This window comes from Etheostoma spectabile, chromosome 17, assembly GCF_008692095.1.
Source record: "Etheostoma spectabile isolate EspeVRDwgs_2016 chromosome 17, UIUC_Espe_1.0, whole genome shotgun sequence".
Taxonomy (NCBI): Eukaryota; Metazoa; Chordata; class Actinopteri; order Perciformes; family Percidae; genus Etheostoma; species Etheostoma spectabile.
In genome coordinates, this window is record NC_045749.1 from 5,091,500 (window position 1) to 5,109,573 (window position 18,074).

The following is an 18,074-nucleotide window of genomic DNA, read 5'->3' on the forward strand; positions in this document are numbered from 1 at the left end:
CACACACACACACACACACACACACACCCCAGAGTACTCCAGCCAATTTAAAAAAGAGCTGTGATTGACAAATTTCTGTCTAATGCTTTAGTTTTTCATATCATACTTTTCATTTTAAGACTTTCTTGGAAGAAAAGGATATTCAGTCACTCTCCTTATTTAATGTCTGTCATTGGCCATGTAAAATGTCATCATTTTACGAACGCTTTAATAATTTAATTTCCAAAAACAAATGAATGAAAGGGGAATTACATACTGTGTGAAGCCTGGTGTGATGGGAATAGCTCAATTTAAAAGAAAGAGTTAATGGTCAAATCCATTGTCCCAATTTTGTTCATTTTCAACCACAGAAATGTAGTTCATTTTTTACCCACATGTTGTCTTCGGGTCAAATTTTGCTATATCAATGTTCTTTTTAATTACCCAAAATAACATAATTGATTCCACACAACAAGTAAAAATCTCTACTTTCATTAATTTTGGGGTGTCTTATTCAATTGTATAGCATTTGGAGAAAAAAAATTGAAGTGGTTTTGAAATAGTATTGAGTAAAAGTTGAGATATTCCAGTCTGTGATTATCCATCAACATCCATTCCTTTAATTTTAGTGCTTTTCTAACTCAAACATTAGGTATACTATCCTAAAAATTTGGTTTATTATCCAAAAATAACTGTAAAACTAAAGTTAATAAGTTAGTTACGTAGTGTTTAAAACGTCTAAAAAAGTGACAAAAATTGAAAAAAGGGACGAAAACGTAAGAAAAAGTAAAAAACATCATTGAAAAACATCAACTAAAAGCTTTGATTTTCATTTTGACGGGAATATATTTTATGGTTGCTCACAGTTTTTGCCGATTGCTTGCAGATGCGTTGGGGAATTTGGCTCATTGAGTCAAAACTCTTCACCACAGCCAAATAAGAAACAACACTAAATAAATATTTCAGTCCTACTTCAAGATGAAACTGCAATCAAAATCTAACAATCCTTATGGAAATGGAAATTTTGCAACAAATGTTACACACATGCACCACTTTACTCTTTCAAAGCAGCAACAACACACTGATGTACCTTTTACAAAACTCTGCTCTTTAGTATTTTGTATACCTATTTTTCCTCATACAGGATCCTGGTAAAGTTCCAGAAGAAATATATATAGTTTAGTCCTTTACCATTGCAGGGTTTTACAACAAAAACACAAAGAAAATTTGAGTTACAATACAGCAACCAATACAATATGTTACTGTTAACAATAAAAATAAATAATTACAGTGAAATTACAGTGCAATGGTAAACAACTTTTTTTTGTTGTTGTAAAGGATGTGGTGGATCATTATGCCTCTTCCAGTGCGTGCAGAAGAGACATGTTGGCATGTGGTTTCCGTTCATACACTTTCCAACCCCAAGATAAAAATAATTCCTCTTTCGTATTGAGAAATGGGGAGGAAGGGGCTGAGTGTACATCTGTGAAGTTTCAACACAGTGGTTGGTGAACCAGTCCCAGACCAGAGCAACCCAGTGGAAACTAACATTAGCCCAGATGACAACAAACCCTCAGCTGCTGTGGTCCATTGTTAGGTTCAAAGCCTCAAGTTAAAAAAAAAGGCACACGGACACAGACTTGCTTTTTGTGCTTTGCGAAGGGAATGAGTACTGAAGTCATTCAGCAGTCTTCCAAAGCACTCATCCCTTGATCTGCCTTTTTATTGGATGGGTGTAGACATAAAGCAGTTTTACATAAATGGGTGTAGTGTATAGTTGTTTTACATAAATGGGTGTAGTATATCATATTCTTTGCTTCCACCATTGGTTGAGCTGTAGCTGGGTGTATTAGGCAAGATTAGGGTTTAACATAGTTCACCAAAGAATAAAGAATAAAGAAACAATAACTTTCTTTCACACAGTCACAGCTGCAAGTTTCTCTTATCTTACTCTGCTAGCTCGCCACTCCCGTGTCTAGCTTGCCTCACCTCAAACTTTTTCTCCCTTTCTCAAGGTTTCACATATTCACATGATAACTATTTCTCAGTATAACTTTGTACAGTTCCCACATCCATCCTATTTAGTGCATCCACAAATACGATTATGTGTGCAGTAATGTAGGGACCTAAAATGGCATAATGATGGAGAACTCCTTCCAGACTTATGGCGGCACACAAGGTGACCATGTTGCTAATTTCAGGTAGTGTTTTGCATTTCCCAATGATTCCAAGAGTTTTCATTCTTGAACAAAGTGTCAAATGTAAGAAACAGTGTGTAGTTTTGCAAGAAGTGTGTTGCAGAACTGCAAACAAAGTGCAAAGCAGAAAACATGTTTGTACTTTTGGTGTCTTTGTAAGGGGTTTTGATGCTTTTGTCTAAGCATTCACTTTTAATGTGTGAGCAATTGGCAAAAACTGTAATTTCATCTGTCAGCAAGTTGTTAGTAAATTTGGATGAGACAATCCTATTGGGGGGGAAATTGGCCTATCAGCAATCACTCGAGACGAGGTTCTGGGACATGTGCCACTTACTTTGAACAGTACCCTGGTGAGTTAGTTGCCAATGGTCTGAATGCTGAATTGCTGTAGGCTTATCAAATGGGCTTTCTGAGCCAATCATGAGATGAAGCTTGTCTAAGCTGTTGCAAGAGCAGTCACACACTCGCTAGTGGCCTGGATGTCTTGCATGTTAAACTGTTAAACTAATGTTTCCTCCAAATCTTTAACAAAAAGTATCTGCATATATGACTATTATATTCTAATTTGAAAGTAGCTATATAAATAGCCCAATTACTACAACAGGATACATTTTTAGAACAAACATACAACCTTTTGAGGTCTTTTCAAGATTTTTTTAGACAAACCCTATCTTTTTACTGGGTGCTTGTTTGCCTTGTGTGCATCAATGAGGATTAAATGCTGCTGGACTAAACATATTCCCTCCTCCCAGTCCAGAGCAAAACACTAGGTGTAGTGTGGTGATGCAGGGAGAAATGTGCAATGCACATACTCCTTTTATAACATAGAAGGTTATCTTGGATTCAGATGAGAACCCATGATAACAATTTACTGTACATGCACTCTTGTTGATCCATGTCTCCATTCTGCTGCTGACAGTGTCAAAATATTTGAAATATTTACATGCTAGAATAGGATAGGGAGGGAGTGAGATTATACCCCTGTAATCTCAATACAAAATCCTAATTGATATCATGACTTTGGTTACTTCAGCACTCAGCCGGTGCTCTGATCCAGAGGAATTTGCTCAAGGAAACGTGAGACTTACAGGCAGTAGACTAAGACAAGTCAGAATCTCATCTGAGATTGAAATTAAAATGTGAGTTATGTGTGGCCTCCTGACAAAGAAAAGTATAATTTATCAGGATTTTGAATGTGCTTGCACTCCCTCCTCACCACATTAATCATAATTACAATATTTTAGCATTTAGGATTATTATAAAGCTTAAAATTACTCAAGTGTACACATTCATATTTTGGGACACTTTGTCCTTATTAAGATTGAGAAGCTTCCCCTGCCAGGTCCATGGAAACTGGTGTTTAGCAAGTTTCTCTTAAATTACACTGTCCTGGAACTACTCGTGATAGCACAAAGCTATGTCAACCATCTTAATTTTTGTTAGCCAATAATTTGTTTTTGCATGTTCATAGCAGTCTTAAAAATATATGTCTTAAAATATATTTGAATGTGTTAATCACAACCTTTATTCATCATTGTTTTTCAGTTATATTCCCTTTGTTTTGAATGGTAAGTGCATTGCTTGGCAAATTAACATTTTGTAATATAATATAACAAGTATTATCTCCTAACAAATGTGGATTGTTAACACTTGTAGAGTGATTTTGAAATATTCTACAGCCCATTCAGAATTTGTTTTGGGATGATGAAATATATTATCAACTTGAAAGTAGTTGTTTTGGGTGAGTTTGGGAAGCCTTAAACATGTGAAATGGTAGTTTAAAGCCTAATATTGGAATAGATTTTTTTAGGTATTGCTTTACTACATATAAAAAAGTGGCCAACCAAAACTGTCAGTTACTTAGGAGCAATATATTGAACACATGGAAAGCCCATGGATTATTCCCCTCATAAAACATGCAAATTTTTGCAATCTGGGAATTGCTTAAGGGTGCCTTCCTTGTATACGAAACGTCTTCATTTTTTCTTCTCATGGCTATTAGTCCTGTTTGCCTATAGCCCATAGCATACTGTACAGTTGAAGTCAAACTACTCATTTTGGGTTGGGAATCCAGTTCACATCATGTCGCTTAAGCCACAGACTTTATATGGCTTTGATGGCTAAAAATACCATTTCTCTACTGCATGAACAGTAATTTATTACACAACTGGGCCTTAAAGCTTGATAATGTTAACAGTATTTCCTTGAAATTAATTTATTAAAGTGCACATTATGTTTTCTGGAAGAGAAATGCAAAATAATTTTATTATCATTAATAAAGTACAAATTAACTAAACTGTTCTGTTTTTGTGTGTCTTTTTTTTTTAGCAATTAGGGGTTGTGGGTAATGGACTAATGGATGTAAAGGGCATGGTATTTTTTTAAATATAGTTATTTGGCAAATGTTTTCACCTTGTTATGCTATACTTGCAATTTGTTTTGATTACATTCCATATTTATTAAAACAACATTCATCAAAAATCTCTCCAACATCCCAAAGTCCCAAACTTGCATAGTGAACTTGAAGGCGTCATGGTTTTGATTGACAGCTTGACAGTTAGCTAATTGCGGTTAGTGAACTAGCTAGCTGCCAGGTGGGGAGTCAAATTTAAAATGTCGGACTGGGAAGATGAGTACAGCGAGGGCGGCGTTGCTATCCAGAAGCCTGCTACAAAACCAACTCTTAATGAACGGAAATTGTCACGTTATGACAGTCAAGGCCAAAATGTCAATTTCGGTGTAAGAAATGGAACCAGGTCTGCCGCCTCAAGAGAGTGGAGAGCCGATCGTAGCGAAGGTTTTGAACACAAAAGTCGAAGAGGTGGAGGCGAAGTCGGTCCGTTTCCCCGCAGCACGGATCACGGAGACCCTGGACGACGAACGTTTGACTATGAAAAGTCGGACTCTTTCCAGCCTGTGACTTTCACCGTGGAAAATGCTGTAGTTGGGAGGGTAATAGGTAGGGTTTTAAAGCAGTAGTTTCCGTTATAAATGGTGCTATAATTTAGCTAGTTACACGTTTTAGCAAAAAAAAGTATGCAAAACTGTTGAGCTAAGTTAACGTTAGCTAGCCAGCTATGCTAACAAATGACGCCGACATGATAGTGTAGCTAAGGTTAATCCACATTATACCAAGATTTATAAACTGTTAAAAATAAAGTGTGTGGGTATGACCTGTACTTGTTAGCTAGCCAGCTAATTTGTTCCATTGCTAATGTTAGCTAGAGATTTTGCCAAGACTCTGAATACATTATAATTCTGTTAAAGGTCGCGGCGGAGCCAAAATTCGTGAACTTGAGGAGAGCACTGGTGCAAGGATCAAGGCAAGTTGGCAGTTTTAACCTTGTGACTTTATAGCGCATCCGTCAATAAGTTCTTGGTGCTGGCCAATATTCGTGTACACTTGCAGGGCAGTGTGGACTTGACTGACGATGCTTTGACGACATATGTTCTTCCTTGGTTCTGACAAAGGAACAATAAATGAGATTGGGCATTTCTGTCTAAATTAACCAACAATTGGCTATGATTGTAAATGACAGAAGTCCTATTACCAGAGGTATTTAGAGCTGAAACTCAGCAATTGCATGTCTTTATTTATCAGGACTTAATTTCAAACCATAGGGATCAGGACCAATTCCTGACAATGTAAACTGGAAATGGACTGCAGATTACCTGAAATGCAGATCAAGCTGTAAATCATAAGAATTTGCCGAGATTGTGCTATTACCCAGTGTCTTTTGCTAAACATTGTGAATGTTGCTCTTTGCATGAACAAGCACTGTGGTCAGACCGTGGCCGGGTCTCTTTTCTCTTATTTAATAGCTCCTCGCTTGGACCGGAAGTTGTCCTCCTTCGTGAAGACAGTTACAAAGCTCTTATTTTTGACCCGAGGAGGGATCTCAGAGGAGCTATAAGTGAGGACACATGACAGCAGCCTTCCCGAAAGTTGTGCGTCTGAAAGCCGTTTTTAACTCCTTCTGTACAGCTGATGAATTTACGTGAGGCTTTAAAAGAAAGGACGTCTCAGCCCTCAAAAAACACCTTGTTTCCTCTCTCCTTGCATGATTTGCTCCCATATCTCCTATTCTTCCTCAGTGGGACGGTCTAAGACGAAAAAGAAGTGAAGGAAACAGGGATGCAATGTATAGGATATTAGTTTCTTCCCTGTTTGTAACTCTGCTGTTTTTTATTTATTTTAGATAAACAATGGGGACAATGAAGCTGAGGTGGTCCTCTTTGGGTCCTCTGCTGCCCAGCAGAAGGCCAAGGAGATGATTGAAGAACTGATAGCAGATGGCAACTCTCGATTTCGCAATGGTACAAAGTCTTTTTTCTAAAAAAATGTTGGTCTTGATCCTAAAAGGATTCTGGCAGTTGTGTGTTAAGGCAAACATCGTATTTTCTGTGATTTGATGTGTCAGACTCTAACACAAGTAGGGCTTCAGTCAACTAAAAGTTTTGGTCTACTGAAATTTGAACACCTCTTCAACCAATTGATGTTGATTGTGGGGGGAAAAAAGATCTGCACAGTATCTCTCTAGATTAACTAAATCAGCCACAATGCACTGAGTGCACTCTACCTGGTAGCGTGGTGTCCACCCCAGCATTTGGTCTAAGGGCAGCCTATTTTCCTTAATGCTGTGAACTGTACATATTTATACTATGCTCCAAACACCAGCATCATGTCGAGGCGCTGTGCCTATTCTGCAATGAGCGATGCCTGTTTGGAGTTTTTTCTGGTCCCTGGGAGTTTCGCCTAACCCAGTGTTTCCCACACATAGACTAATTTGTGGAAGTGCGCCACACAATTAACACTGCCCGCCATACCGTGCGTTTTGTTATTATTTTTTAATGTTTTTTTAAACACATTCGTTCAGCTGCATTTCTGCCTCGGTCTCTCTGTCACTCTACACACACTCACACACACACATACACAGCTTCTCTACTCCATGCTCAAAGCATCTGTCTCTATGAAAACGGTGTTGCCAATTTGGTAGATTTTTCAGACCCCTTAACTACGTTTTCACAAAGCGACAAGCAAGAAATCCGGCAAATGTCTGTAGAAAAAAGTGACTTTCTGTAAAAAAAAGTTGGCATTATTGTCCAGTGTGCACGCAAGATATTTCTCTCCTGGGGCTGCCAAAACCGTCACCGCTCTCTGCATAGACAGGCAAGTAGAAAGGGAAGAAGGGTCAGGGTGCGGGGGCTGGTGTAGGTAGGAGAGACAACGGGACACGATGGGAGGAAGACACTGCTGAGCTGGCCTTGCCCTTGGCAAGCCTTATTTGAGAATTATTTTTCTCTCCCTATTGTAGAATTTCTCGTTTAACTTTACATATGCTACCTAAGTAATAATTATAAGGTAAAATAAATTCCTGTATTGAATTTAGGATTATTTGGCTAAAGATTTCTATTTCTTTCTATCTACCTTGCTGACACAACCACTACGCTTTATGCTTATATGATGCTTTTATGATGATTTGTATTGACGTTACAAATATGCAAATGAGCAGACACACACACACACACACACACATACATTGCTTTCTCATCTGTTGGAAACACTGCTTAGCCGGCCTATCACAGTTCGAGGAGGGGCGGGGAAAAAATTGACAAGTGTCTAGATGAAAAAGTTTAAACTTAAGTGAAAAATGCGTGCTTATCCCAAAGACCTAATGAATGTACTACATGAGTGCACAGATAAGGAGAAAAACTACCAACAGTGGGCCAAAACAACGGAAGGAACCTGATTTTTCTGACTGATCTTAATGATCTGTTTCCAAGGTCCTGGTAGAGGGGGAGGCCATGGTGGAGCAGATGATGGAGGAGGCTACAGAGGTAGAAGTGGTGGAGGAGGATACAGAGGGAGAGGTGGTGAAGGAGTAAGGGATAGCTCGGTCTGGTCTACTGCAGAATTAGAAGTTGCAGATGCTGCCCCGCCCCCTGTTTCCATAGACTGGAACACCATCCGGGAGAACAAGGACAAGTATGCAGAGCTCAAGTGGAAGGGTGAGGGCTCACAGTCGCTACACAACGCACACTGCACTCCACAAGTATTTGTAAAGTGATGTGTTTTTCATTGATTTATGTATTTCCCCCTTTGTTTTTACTAGCTCATGATGATTGGTTGGCCTCATTTATGACTAAACTTTTTTCAGACCTCCCACCCTTAAAGAAGAAGTTTTACACTGAGGCTAAGAGTGTATCCATGCTCACAGCAGAGGAAGTCAGTGAATGGAGGTAATTTTGCCTGTGTTATTTTCTTCACCCTTTAAGTGTAAAAATTGGTGTCCACAATATTATACAAGTGTGTGTGTGTGTGTGTGTGTGTGTATATGTATATAATTATGTGTGTATATGTGTATATATATTGTATATATATATATATATATATATATATATATATATATATATATATATATATTATTGTGTATATATTTATATATATAGATATATATTGTATATATATGTATTATAATATATATATATATATAATAATATATAGAATATGTGTATGTATATATGTTATGTATATATGTATATATGTATATATGTATATAATATTATATATATATATATATATATATATATATTATATGTGTATGTATATATGTAATGTATATATGTATATAGTAGATATATAGATATATATATATATATATATATAGTAATATATGTTAATTATATAAGAATATTATATTTAGTGTAATATAATGTTATGTATAGATGATATATATATGTATTATAATTATATTATATGTGATGTATATATAGATTATATAGTGTATATATTAATATATGTAATATTAGTGTATATGTATATATGTGTATATATATATGTGTAGATATATTATATATATATATATGTTATATTATATATGTGTATATAATATTGTGTATTTATATATATGTGTATATATATATGTGGATATTATATATGTATATATATATATGGTATATATGTGTATATATATATGATATATGATGTGTGTGGTATATATGGTGTGTGTGTGTGTGTGGTGTGTGTATACTATGTGTATGTATAGTATGACATTTTCTGGTAGAGGTAAGGTCAAAAGTTTCGACTGAGGGTGTTATGAACAGGCTTGGAAACTTAAATCTCCCCTTTTTTTTTTTGGCTGATTTCTTCAACTAACGCTTACGTTTGTGTTATCTGCATTGTTTTCCATTACAGCCTCAGACAAATAGGTGGTGCCATTTGTCTACATCTTTTTGTGTTATTTGAGCAGGTCCAGATGTAATACTTACAGTAAACTGTATGCAAATTTGTGACGTACACACTTGCACACACTTATTACGGGTGAGACAAAAAGCAGTTGACAACAAAGGATTGATAGTCTTTCAAATTTGGTTGTGCATGACAAAAAAACTCCAGTTGCATCAAGCCCTGATCTGTAGGTTCTCAGGACACAAGTTAGCTGTGTGTCTCTGGGTCAAGGTCACTTTTGCAAATGATTGTTCATTTAATTTATTTAGCATTACTAAGGGCCTGGATATTGAAATTGTAAGAATATTCCATGTCCAACTTTTAAACACAGTACAAAAAAGCAACACAATACACAGTTGATTTTTATGTGTTGTCCGGAGTCAGATACTTTGGACCAAATGCAGTTTTTTTTAAAACAAATTTCAGCAAAACACATTTCATATTTGTCTAGGATGGTAGCGTGGTTTGATGTCAACCATTCTTATGTTTTTCACAGGAAGGAGAACAACAATATCTTTGTGGATGACCTGAAGGAGGAGGGGGAGAAGCGTATTTTTCCAAATCCTTGTCGCACCTTCCTGGAGGCCTTCGAACTATATCCAGAGATCATGGAAAATATTAAACAAGTTGGCTTTGTCAAGCCCACCCCCATCCAGGTATGAGCCTGGCACCTGGGAAAAATGATTTTCACTAATTATACTTTCAAGTCCAACTGCTGCTGGCTACTTTGTTGGGTTACTTAAAATAACCATATAATATTATTATAATTATTATATGGGTGAATTATTGTGTAAAAAGTAGGTATACAACCAGTGAAAAATTGCCCTCTGCCCCATAAAATGCACAGATAGTTTTAATTACTGTTTCATAAAATGGGCATCTTATTTTTTTGTGTGGTATACTAATAAAATGTAGTGACGTATCTTGTTCGTTGTCTGTTGAGTAATCCCCGTGATTTACCAAGATCCATATTTGGAAATACCCGTAAATGGCTGCCGTGACAGGAAATATTGAGCCATTTTTTTTATAATATATGGTTGTAGTCTCCACAAAAAGCAGAAATGAAAGGAAAGCTAAGATGACAATTGTGTTGACTAAGCAAAAAAACAAAAGTATACATACGGTTTTATAGTTATTTATATGTAACTGAGAATTTTTTCATTTATCTACTCTAATCATTAAATTGTAGATACAACAGATATGTAAAATGTTTGGGTGTCTGCACATTTTTATTTAGAAAGTGCTACATTACGACATTATTGTACAGTACATTATTGCTTTTGTTGGAAGTAGTAATGAGCATTTTAACTACAGATTTTTTCTTTTCTACAATAAGTTTTCTATCTTTCCAAATCTACCGTCACTTTGGTAATTTTTTTATGAATCAAAGCATGGGTGTGCTGCAAGGGGAACTGAAACATCTTTCTCTCAGATTTCAGTTTCACTTCACAGTAAGAGGCTTGGTCCGATGGAATGTACTGTCATCACTGGCCTGTGCATTCAAATATTCCACAGTAGGCCAGCCTGATTAACTGGAAGGTGCTAGTTGATACCAGCAACTAATCTTTCCAGCAGAGATTGCAGCCACCACCCTCAGGCCAGACTTGGTACTCTGGTCTTCTTCACTGAAGTCTGTTTACATTGTAGAGCGCACAGTCCCATAGTAGAGGCCTATGAATGCGAGAAACCGTGCTACACAGAACGAAAAGCGAGAATCTATCCGGTTAAAGTGGAATGCAGAGGTTTTGTGGCTTCTTCCACCATCAAGCTGCTGAAAACCCTTGGCATCCATGGGCAGGCTCTGCGACAGACAATTAGATCGGTCTCGGAAGCGGCTGAAAGAAGCAGCCAGTGGATATGGATCAAGCGGAAATACCCTTGTTGTGTTCAAAGAGCACAACAAGGGTATTTTCCCCCCCATACCCCACATGAGAACCCAGGTCCCAATCCTCAAGGAGAGGGTGAACAAGGTATGCTGTCAGCTCTAGGCTTGACTCAGGGAAGAAGAAGCCCCTTGCCTTGCATAGTTCCGTGGGCTGCGCCATTTAAACAACCAGGAAATTCTCACAATTGGGCATGGGACACAAGCTCAGGTTTGATTACCCTGTAGCTGGCCACCTTTGGTGAGGGTGCCTAGTGTTGAAAGACCAAAACATTCCCTGATTTAAAGGCACATTACTGATATGTCCCAAAATGTACATCTTCCCACATCTGAAATACAGCTCTCACGCCATTCTCGTCAACATCAAGGCAAACCTCATGTGCATACCATCCATTGGCACAATGGACCGTTTACCATCATGTCCCGTGTTTCATAATTCCATGTGTGCAATAACTCACTTTGTGAGAAAAAGAATCGTGGGAGAGGATTGTGATATCAATTCTAAGCAAATCGTGATTCATATTTTTCCCAGAATTGTTCAGGCCTATTTCACAGTCAGTTCTGTGTACTGCAATGTCAGTATAATAAACATGCTGAATCCTGTTGTAGATGTGAAGCTGGTGTATTGCTGCACCCTTTACTGTGATCCACTTTGCATGTCTACTCACACATCCTGTTTTCCAAAGGATATCATTAGACTGTTAACGTGGACCTCAGGTCCTCCAGCAAGGTCTGGGGGGTAGTTTTAAAAAAAAAAAAACGTTGCAGCTAAGACCCGGCCAGGTAAGCAGCACCTGTAAGTTTCTCAAGTGACAGCAAAAACACGGAGCGGTATATCCTTTATGTCCCTTACCGGCTAACGTATTTCAAGATGGCGCTTGAATATGAAGCATCAACCCCAGTTCATGCAAATGGGAATGTAAAATTTTAAGCCAATAAGAATACTTGGAATTGATGGTGGTGGTAAATAGTCATGAAAAAGGACAAGTTTGTTACAGGCCAACACCAATTTTGATAATGACCAACTAAACACGTTACACACTGGACCTTTTTATACAGTATTTTTGTAGAGTAGTTACTTGATTAGTATCTTTTACACCAGTTGTTCTGTGTGTGTCAATCGTTTTTTATCAATGTACTTGTGTTTTTTTGGTTGTTTCTTCACCAGTCTCAGGCGTGGCCAGTGTCACTGAGTGGAGAGGACCTGATAGCCATTGCTCAGACAGGAACAGGCAAAACCCTGGCCTACCTCCTGCCAGGGTTTATTCACATGGATGGACAGCCTTTGTGAGTCCATGACCTTTTGCCTACGTTTTAGCAATATATTCTTAAAGTATCATTTTTCTTTCTTTCTTTTTTTTCCAAAAACACAAAGTCCCTTTTTCATCTGTTTCAGATGGTTGCATCTTTGATATTTATGTCTGTTAAACTCTTTCTGTGTTTTTGTCTTGTCTTGCTAGGCCTAGGGCTGAGCGGGGTGGTCCAGGCATGTTGGTTCTGACTCCCACCAGAGAGCTGGCCCTGCAGATTGAATCTGAGTGCAAAAAGTATAGCTACAAGGGCTACAAAAGGTCCAGCATCCTTACATCATCATAAGTCATTAAGGATGAGCTTAGATTCAGTAGTTATTTGCGATGTAGAGGCGACATGACCATCACTGTTCCTTCTGTACCTTCTCTTAGCGTCTGTATATATGGCGGAGGGGATAGGAGAGCCCAGATCAACCTGGTGAAGGGGGGCGTGGACATAGTGATCGCCACACCAGGCCGACTAAATGATCTACAAATGAATGAGCTCATTAATCTTCGCTCCATCACGTACTTGGTCAGTTGTTTGTGTCTATTTGTGAAATTCATTATGTCTTAGCTGTTAACACAAACCAATGTTGCAAAAGTTTGTGTTCTTTGTTTTGTCTCTGTACGTTTGTTTTTTTGTTTGTTTTTTACCTTTTTTTTAAAGTTGTGTGTGTGAGAAGAGACATTGGTTACTTTTAATAACTGCTCTGGTCATTGGGAAAAGGTGCTGGACGAGGCTGACCGTATGCTAGATATGGGCTTTGAACCCCAGATTATGAAGATTCTCCTGGACATTCGCCCAGACCGACAGACTGTCATGACCAGGTACAATACAGGTCAAGTTACATGAAGCACTTTGAACAGTAATGATCAGGACGTTAGGGTACAAGTACAGATGCAGCCCTCTTGGAAGCATTTGCATTGCTCACCTTTTAAACCATTTAAACCATCCAATGTTGGTTAGTGTTTCTTCCACAGTTTGGAGAGAGTGTTACAATGCATATATTAATGAACTCTGAACTGTTTGTTTCATCATGTTAAAAAATGACTTATTGTCTTAAGAGGAAAGGTATATATTCTGTATCACAACTGTGTATAATTTATCTCCATTTCCACAAAGGAGAGGAAGATCATAAAAATATAACTTTTTTTCAAAGCAAATTTTACCCCTACATTTGTTTACTTAGTTTTTACACTGTTCCTTACAGACGTGCTTTTGAGATTTACTTTGAAATGTTGTAGGATGTGCAATATAGAATTGAAAATGAACTTCCTTTTATCCATCTTTAACTCCCATGTTTCAGTGCCACCTGGCCTACCGGTGTGAGACGATTGGCCAAATCTTACCTAAAGAATCCCATGATGGTTTATGTGGGCACCCTAGATTTGGCAGTACGTGGAAATGAATACAGTCAATCATTTATTTGACGTGTTGACTTGTTACTTGATGTTTTGTGTGTTGTAATCTTTTACTTTGTCCCACTTGATTGCTTACTTAAGTTTAATGGCTTTTAGAAAATTAATTTCAGATGTGTGGAATCCATTGTTTCATGCTTCCTGTGTTTCTCTGGGTTTTAGGCTGTTAACACAGTGCAGCAAACAGTGCTAATCGTCCATGAAGACGAGAAAAAGTCCTACGTGTTTGACTTCCTCAGAAACATGCTGCCCACTGATAAAGTCCTCATCTTCGTTGGCAAGAAGCTTGTGTGAGTGTGGAATCGGTCACTAACAGAGGGGAAATTAAAGGGAGTAAATTTAGTTTACAGCTGCCACCCACAATTGCTTGTAAATACCAGAGTTAACCATGCATTGGCAGTGCATACCATCTTTTACTAACAATTTCATGTGTCTGTTTTTGTCTCTATTTTGCATGCAACTTCAGGTGTGATGACCTGTCCAGTGACATGTGTCTGCAGGGCCTGGCTGTGCAAAGTCTCCATGGTGACCGTGAGCAGTATGACCGTGAAGAGGCCCTAAAAGACTTCAAAGATGGTATTTAACCGAATGGAAAGTGTGGTTTTAAACATGTGCTTTCCCTACCTCAGGAAGCCAGAGGAGACTGAAACTTAAATTTTGGTGTTAAGCTGGGGAGCTTATCTTGAAGCCAATGTAAAGGCTCAAATAATTAAAGGATTATATTGATTAAAGAATAACTGGTTATTATTTTTCCAGGCCGAGTTCGTATCCTGGTTGCCACAGATTTAGCGTCTCGAGGGTTGGATGTCATTGACATAACACATGTCTTTAACTATGACTTCCCACGTAACATAGAGGAGTATGTCCATCGGGTGGGCCGAACTGGCCGAGCAGGGTAAGTGTGTGTGTGTGTCTCTCTGTCTTTTTGTGTGTCTGTTTACGGATCACTTTACTCTGTCTGGCTCTTTTTGGATTAGGTTGTGATGTTGTTGCATTTATGTGGCAGACGCTTAGGTGCTGCTGTTACCCTGGTAACAAGACAAGACTGGAGGATGTCCGCTGAGCTGATTTCCATCCTTGAGCGAGCGGCACAGGTTGGACAACATATTTTATGTTCAGCTTCTACTGGTATTTCACTGCAGACTAATGCATTTGCATAAACAAATAAGTAATAGAAGGCTATAATGGGGTTTACTCCATTAACAGCACTATTACAGATTTGGGCTCGTTTGATGAAAATCTTTGACTTTAGTTTTTTTATTTAAAAGAAAATATTGTTCCCTACTCTTCATGGCACTAAGTCACTAAATCAGAAAATAATGATTTGTTCCCAAGTTGTAATTGCAACCTCAAACCTGAGCTGAAAAGTGTTATCAGGTAGGGAGCATGAAGGGCTGTACTGAATACAGAATACATAGATAAGAGATAGAAGAGACTGCTTTGTTGTTGCAGGACACAATCACCTGTTACAAAAACTCCTGGGCAGTTCACTTTTTGCGTTTCATTTTTTAGTGTTGAAAAAGATTGAGAATCGAGTACCTACCCATTGAACTGATATTCAGATCCAGCCCTAGAAGAATATTTTATTTTAATGTTGTTTTTTTTTAAATAAATTTAATAAAATCACTAGCAAACCACAGTAAAATGCATGTAATCTTTGTGAATCCTTACGCAGGAGGTCCCTGAGGAGCTGGTGCTTATGGCAGAGAGGTACGAGAGGCACAAGAGGGAAAAGGAGCTGTGCAATCCAAGGGGAGGGGGAGGTGGAAGGGGGGGGGGAGGTGGTGGTGACGGAGGAGGAGGATGGGGAAGAAGAGATGGTGGAGGGAGAGGAGGAAGAGATCGAAGCCAAAACTGGGGATTCTAAATGCTTGATTGTCCAAGTAAGTCAACACATACAAGGTTTTCTACACAGGTCTACAAAAGGATTCATAAATTGAAGTATTAATGGGCTGAAAAGTGTTCTGATTAATAATGTAGGACTAATTTTGATTTTCCAATGCTTTTTTTCCTCAGCCAGGTGAAACAAGATCTGAATCTGCGTGTTGTAATTTCTTTTGAATATGTATTAGATTTTTTTACTTAAGTTTTTTTGATTTATGTTTTACTGGATTATCATCCATTATGAGTGAGGCAGTTACACCTCATCATGTTGTGCTCCTGTTTTTAAAAATGTTTAAAATGCACAATTTTGTTTGTTACAATGTTGTTTTCTGCTTTCTGTCTCTCACCAACCATAGCAGTGTTTAGTATCACACTGAATATTTTGTTTATGTAATTTGTGGATTTGGCCAGAAATAAATCCATATAATCCATTTGAAGAGACATAACACTGTGTATTTTATTGGCTTGGTAACTTTAGTTAATACACTAATCTGCTTCGCATCATTTCTATACCTCCACAATAATGGTAAAAGCTTCCCTGGAAGATGCCAAAGGTAAATGTTTTTATTTTTTAAACCTGGAAAGGCAATCATAGTTACTACTTTTAATAACCAAAATATTATTTCCACAGTGAGACCCTGCATCAAGTCCAAGAGCTCATCTGCAGTATGTGGATTTTACAAGAGATGTTTGGTAAGAAATCTAAGCAGTAAATCAAAGCAAAAACAGAATACCATAACATTTCACAATGATATTCTTTACTACTAAAGGATGCCATGTCAGCTTTTGTATGCATGGCTTTGACAACTAAATGCAACGACATTCTTTCTAAACGGTGTTGACTTAGTCTTTTTAAATGGGGTTCAAATGATCCCTCAGCACTTTAGTCAAGAATGCTGGGTAAACCGGTAGGTAAGGTTTATAACAATAGTTACGATTAAAAACATAATTTACAGCAAAAGTACATACTGTACTCAGAGCATAAACATGGGCAGAGTAAAAAAAATTACAGAACAGTTTAAATTACAGAAGTTTCTTAAAAACTGACCTAAATGAAGACAAATGTGAGCAACAGGACAGCAGTAGCACTAAGGTCAGTCAAGCAGCCGGACAGTTTACAAGTAGTGTAATGACAGACATTTGCCAAATGATGAAGGCATCCAAACTAGTGTTAATGTTTGGTGGCTTGTAAGCAATGACTTTAGCTGTCTAGCCCTGTAAGGGGGGAGTTTCGTTATGCTGATAAAACGTTCAATTTGTGAGCTGCTTTAATTGAAAAGGCAGATTGAAATAAAGCAGATTTTCATAGTAGGAAACGCAGTTTTCTCCTGTGACTCCTTGTAATTTTACTTATTTCTTGTTGCGTAACAAAGCAAATGAGTTGTGGAAGAGCCATGCTGTAAATTATTTTCTAGAATCATAACTTATATCTGCATGTTTGATCACATTATCCTAGCTCAGGTGGTTATGTTTTTCTAGTATGTTACAGTGGGGAAAATGTTTAGGTTTCTTATCTAGGATATTATGAATAGTTTATGCCATAATTCAGGGGCCTCAAGGTTGAAATACTTACCCAGCTTGTTAACCAGAAAGTTAGGTGCGCTGTGATTGAATTAATTTACATTCTAGCAGTCTTTTTTTTGTCTTCAATGATTCTATGACTTTTCATGAGAAACTGTACTTGACTTTTAAGACATTTTTATGGTATACTATCACTTTTATAATAAACTATATTATGACTTTTTGTAACAAACTTAGTCTTGCACTTTGAGATCTATCTCCACAGCGCTGTCGAGTGAGGTCTGGCTACACCATAGATTTATTATGGACATTGTTTTGATATTTTTATGACATTACAATTGTTTTGGATTGCTCTAAGCGCCAGACTCAGTGATGGTGGCTCTCCAAAATAGTTTCAGGAAGGAACTCCTTTTGGTGGAACATTTGCACCCCTTAAAAGATGACGCTACACAAAATATTAAATTATTTTACTATTCACACAATACAGTAACTTGAACTGGTTACAGGTAAATTGCACTTATCAGTGTATTGCCATGTGTACAAATTCCACCAATCGGTCCCAAAAGGTCATTTAGGATAGTATATGCTGATAACTTATAGTAGGCACAATCCAATATATTTTTACTATGACAATTTTTGTGAAACTTTTGACACTATACTGAGACTTTTAA

The 18,074-nt window shown here is 37.7% G+C and overlaps 1 protein-coding gene across 1 annotated transcript; it reads left to right on the forward strand.

Moving 5' to 3' along the window:
* Nucleotides 1–4,722: 4,722 nt before the first annotated feature.
* On the forward strand, nt 4,723–16,323 carry ddx43 (DEAD (Asp-Glu-Ala-Asp) box polypeptide 43). Its single transcript, XM_032541255.1, has 17 exons — nt 4,723–5,136; nt 5,445–5,500; nt 6,377–6,494; nt 7,962–8,186; nt 8,336–8,417; nt 9,902–10,061; nt 12,456–12,574; nt 12,748–12,858; nt 12,970–13,111; nt 13,307–13,407; nt 13,887–13,974; nt 14,161–14,288; nt 14,465–14,574; nt 14,755–14,893; nt 15,005–15,092; nt 15,674–15,881; nt 16,015–16,323. Exons 1-16 carry the CDS (start codon nt 4,791–4,793, stop codon nt 15,863–15,865), a joined length of 2,205 nt encoding a protein of 734 aa, XP_032397146.1. The 5' UTR covers nt 4,723–4,790; the 3' UTR covers nt 15,866–15,881; nt 16,015–16,323.
* Nucleotides 16,324–18,074: the final 1,751 nt, after the last annotated feature.

Excerpts from the sequence above, each read along its gene's own strand:
- ddx43 (XM_032541255.1), top strand. The coding sequence starts at position 4,791 with ATGTCGGACTGGGAAGATGAGTACAGCGAGGGCGGCGTTGCTATCCAG. Across the intron at positions 12,575-12,747 it reads CACATGGATGGACAGCCTTT|GCCTAGGGCTGAGCGGGGTG; the intron begins GTGAGTCCATGA and ends TTGTCTTGCTAG. Across the intron at positions 13,112-13,306 it reads TTCGCTCCATCACGTACTTG|GTGCTGGACGAGGCTGACCG; the intron begins GTCAGTTGTTTG and ends CATTGGGAAAAG.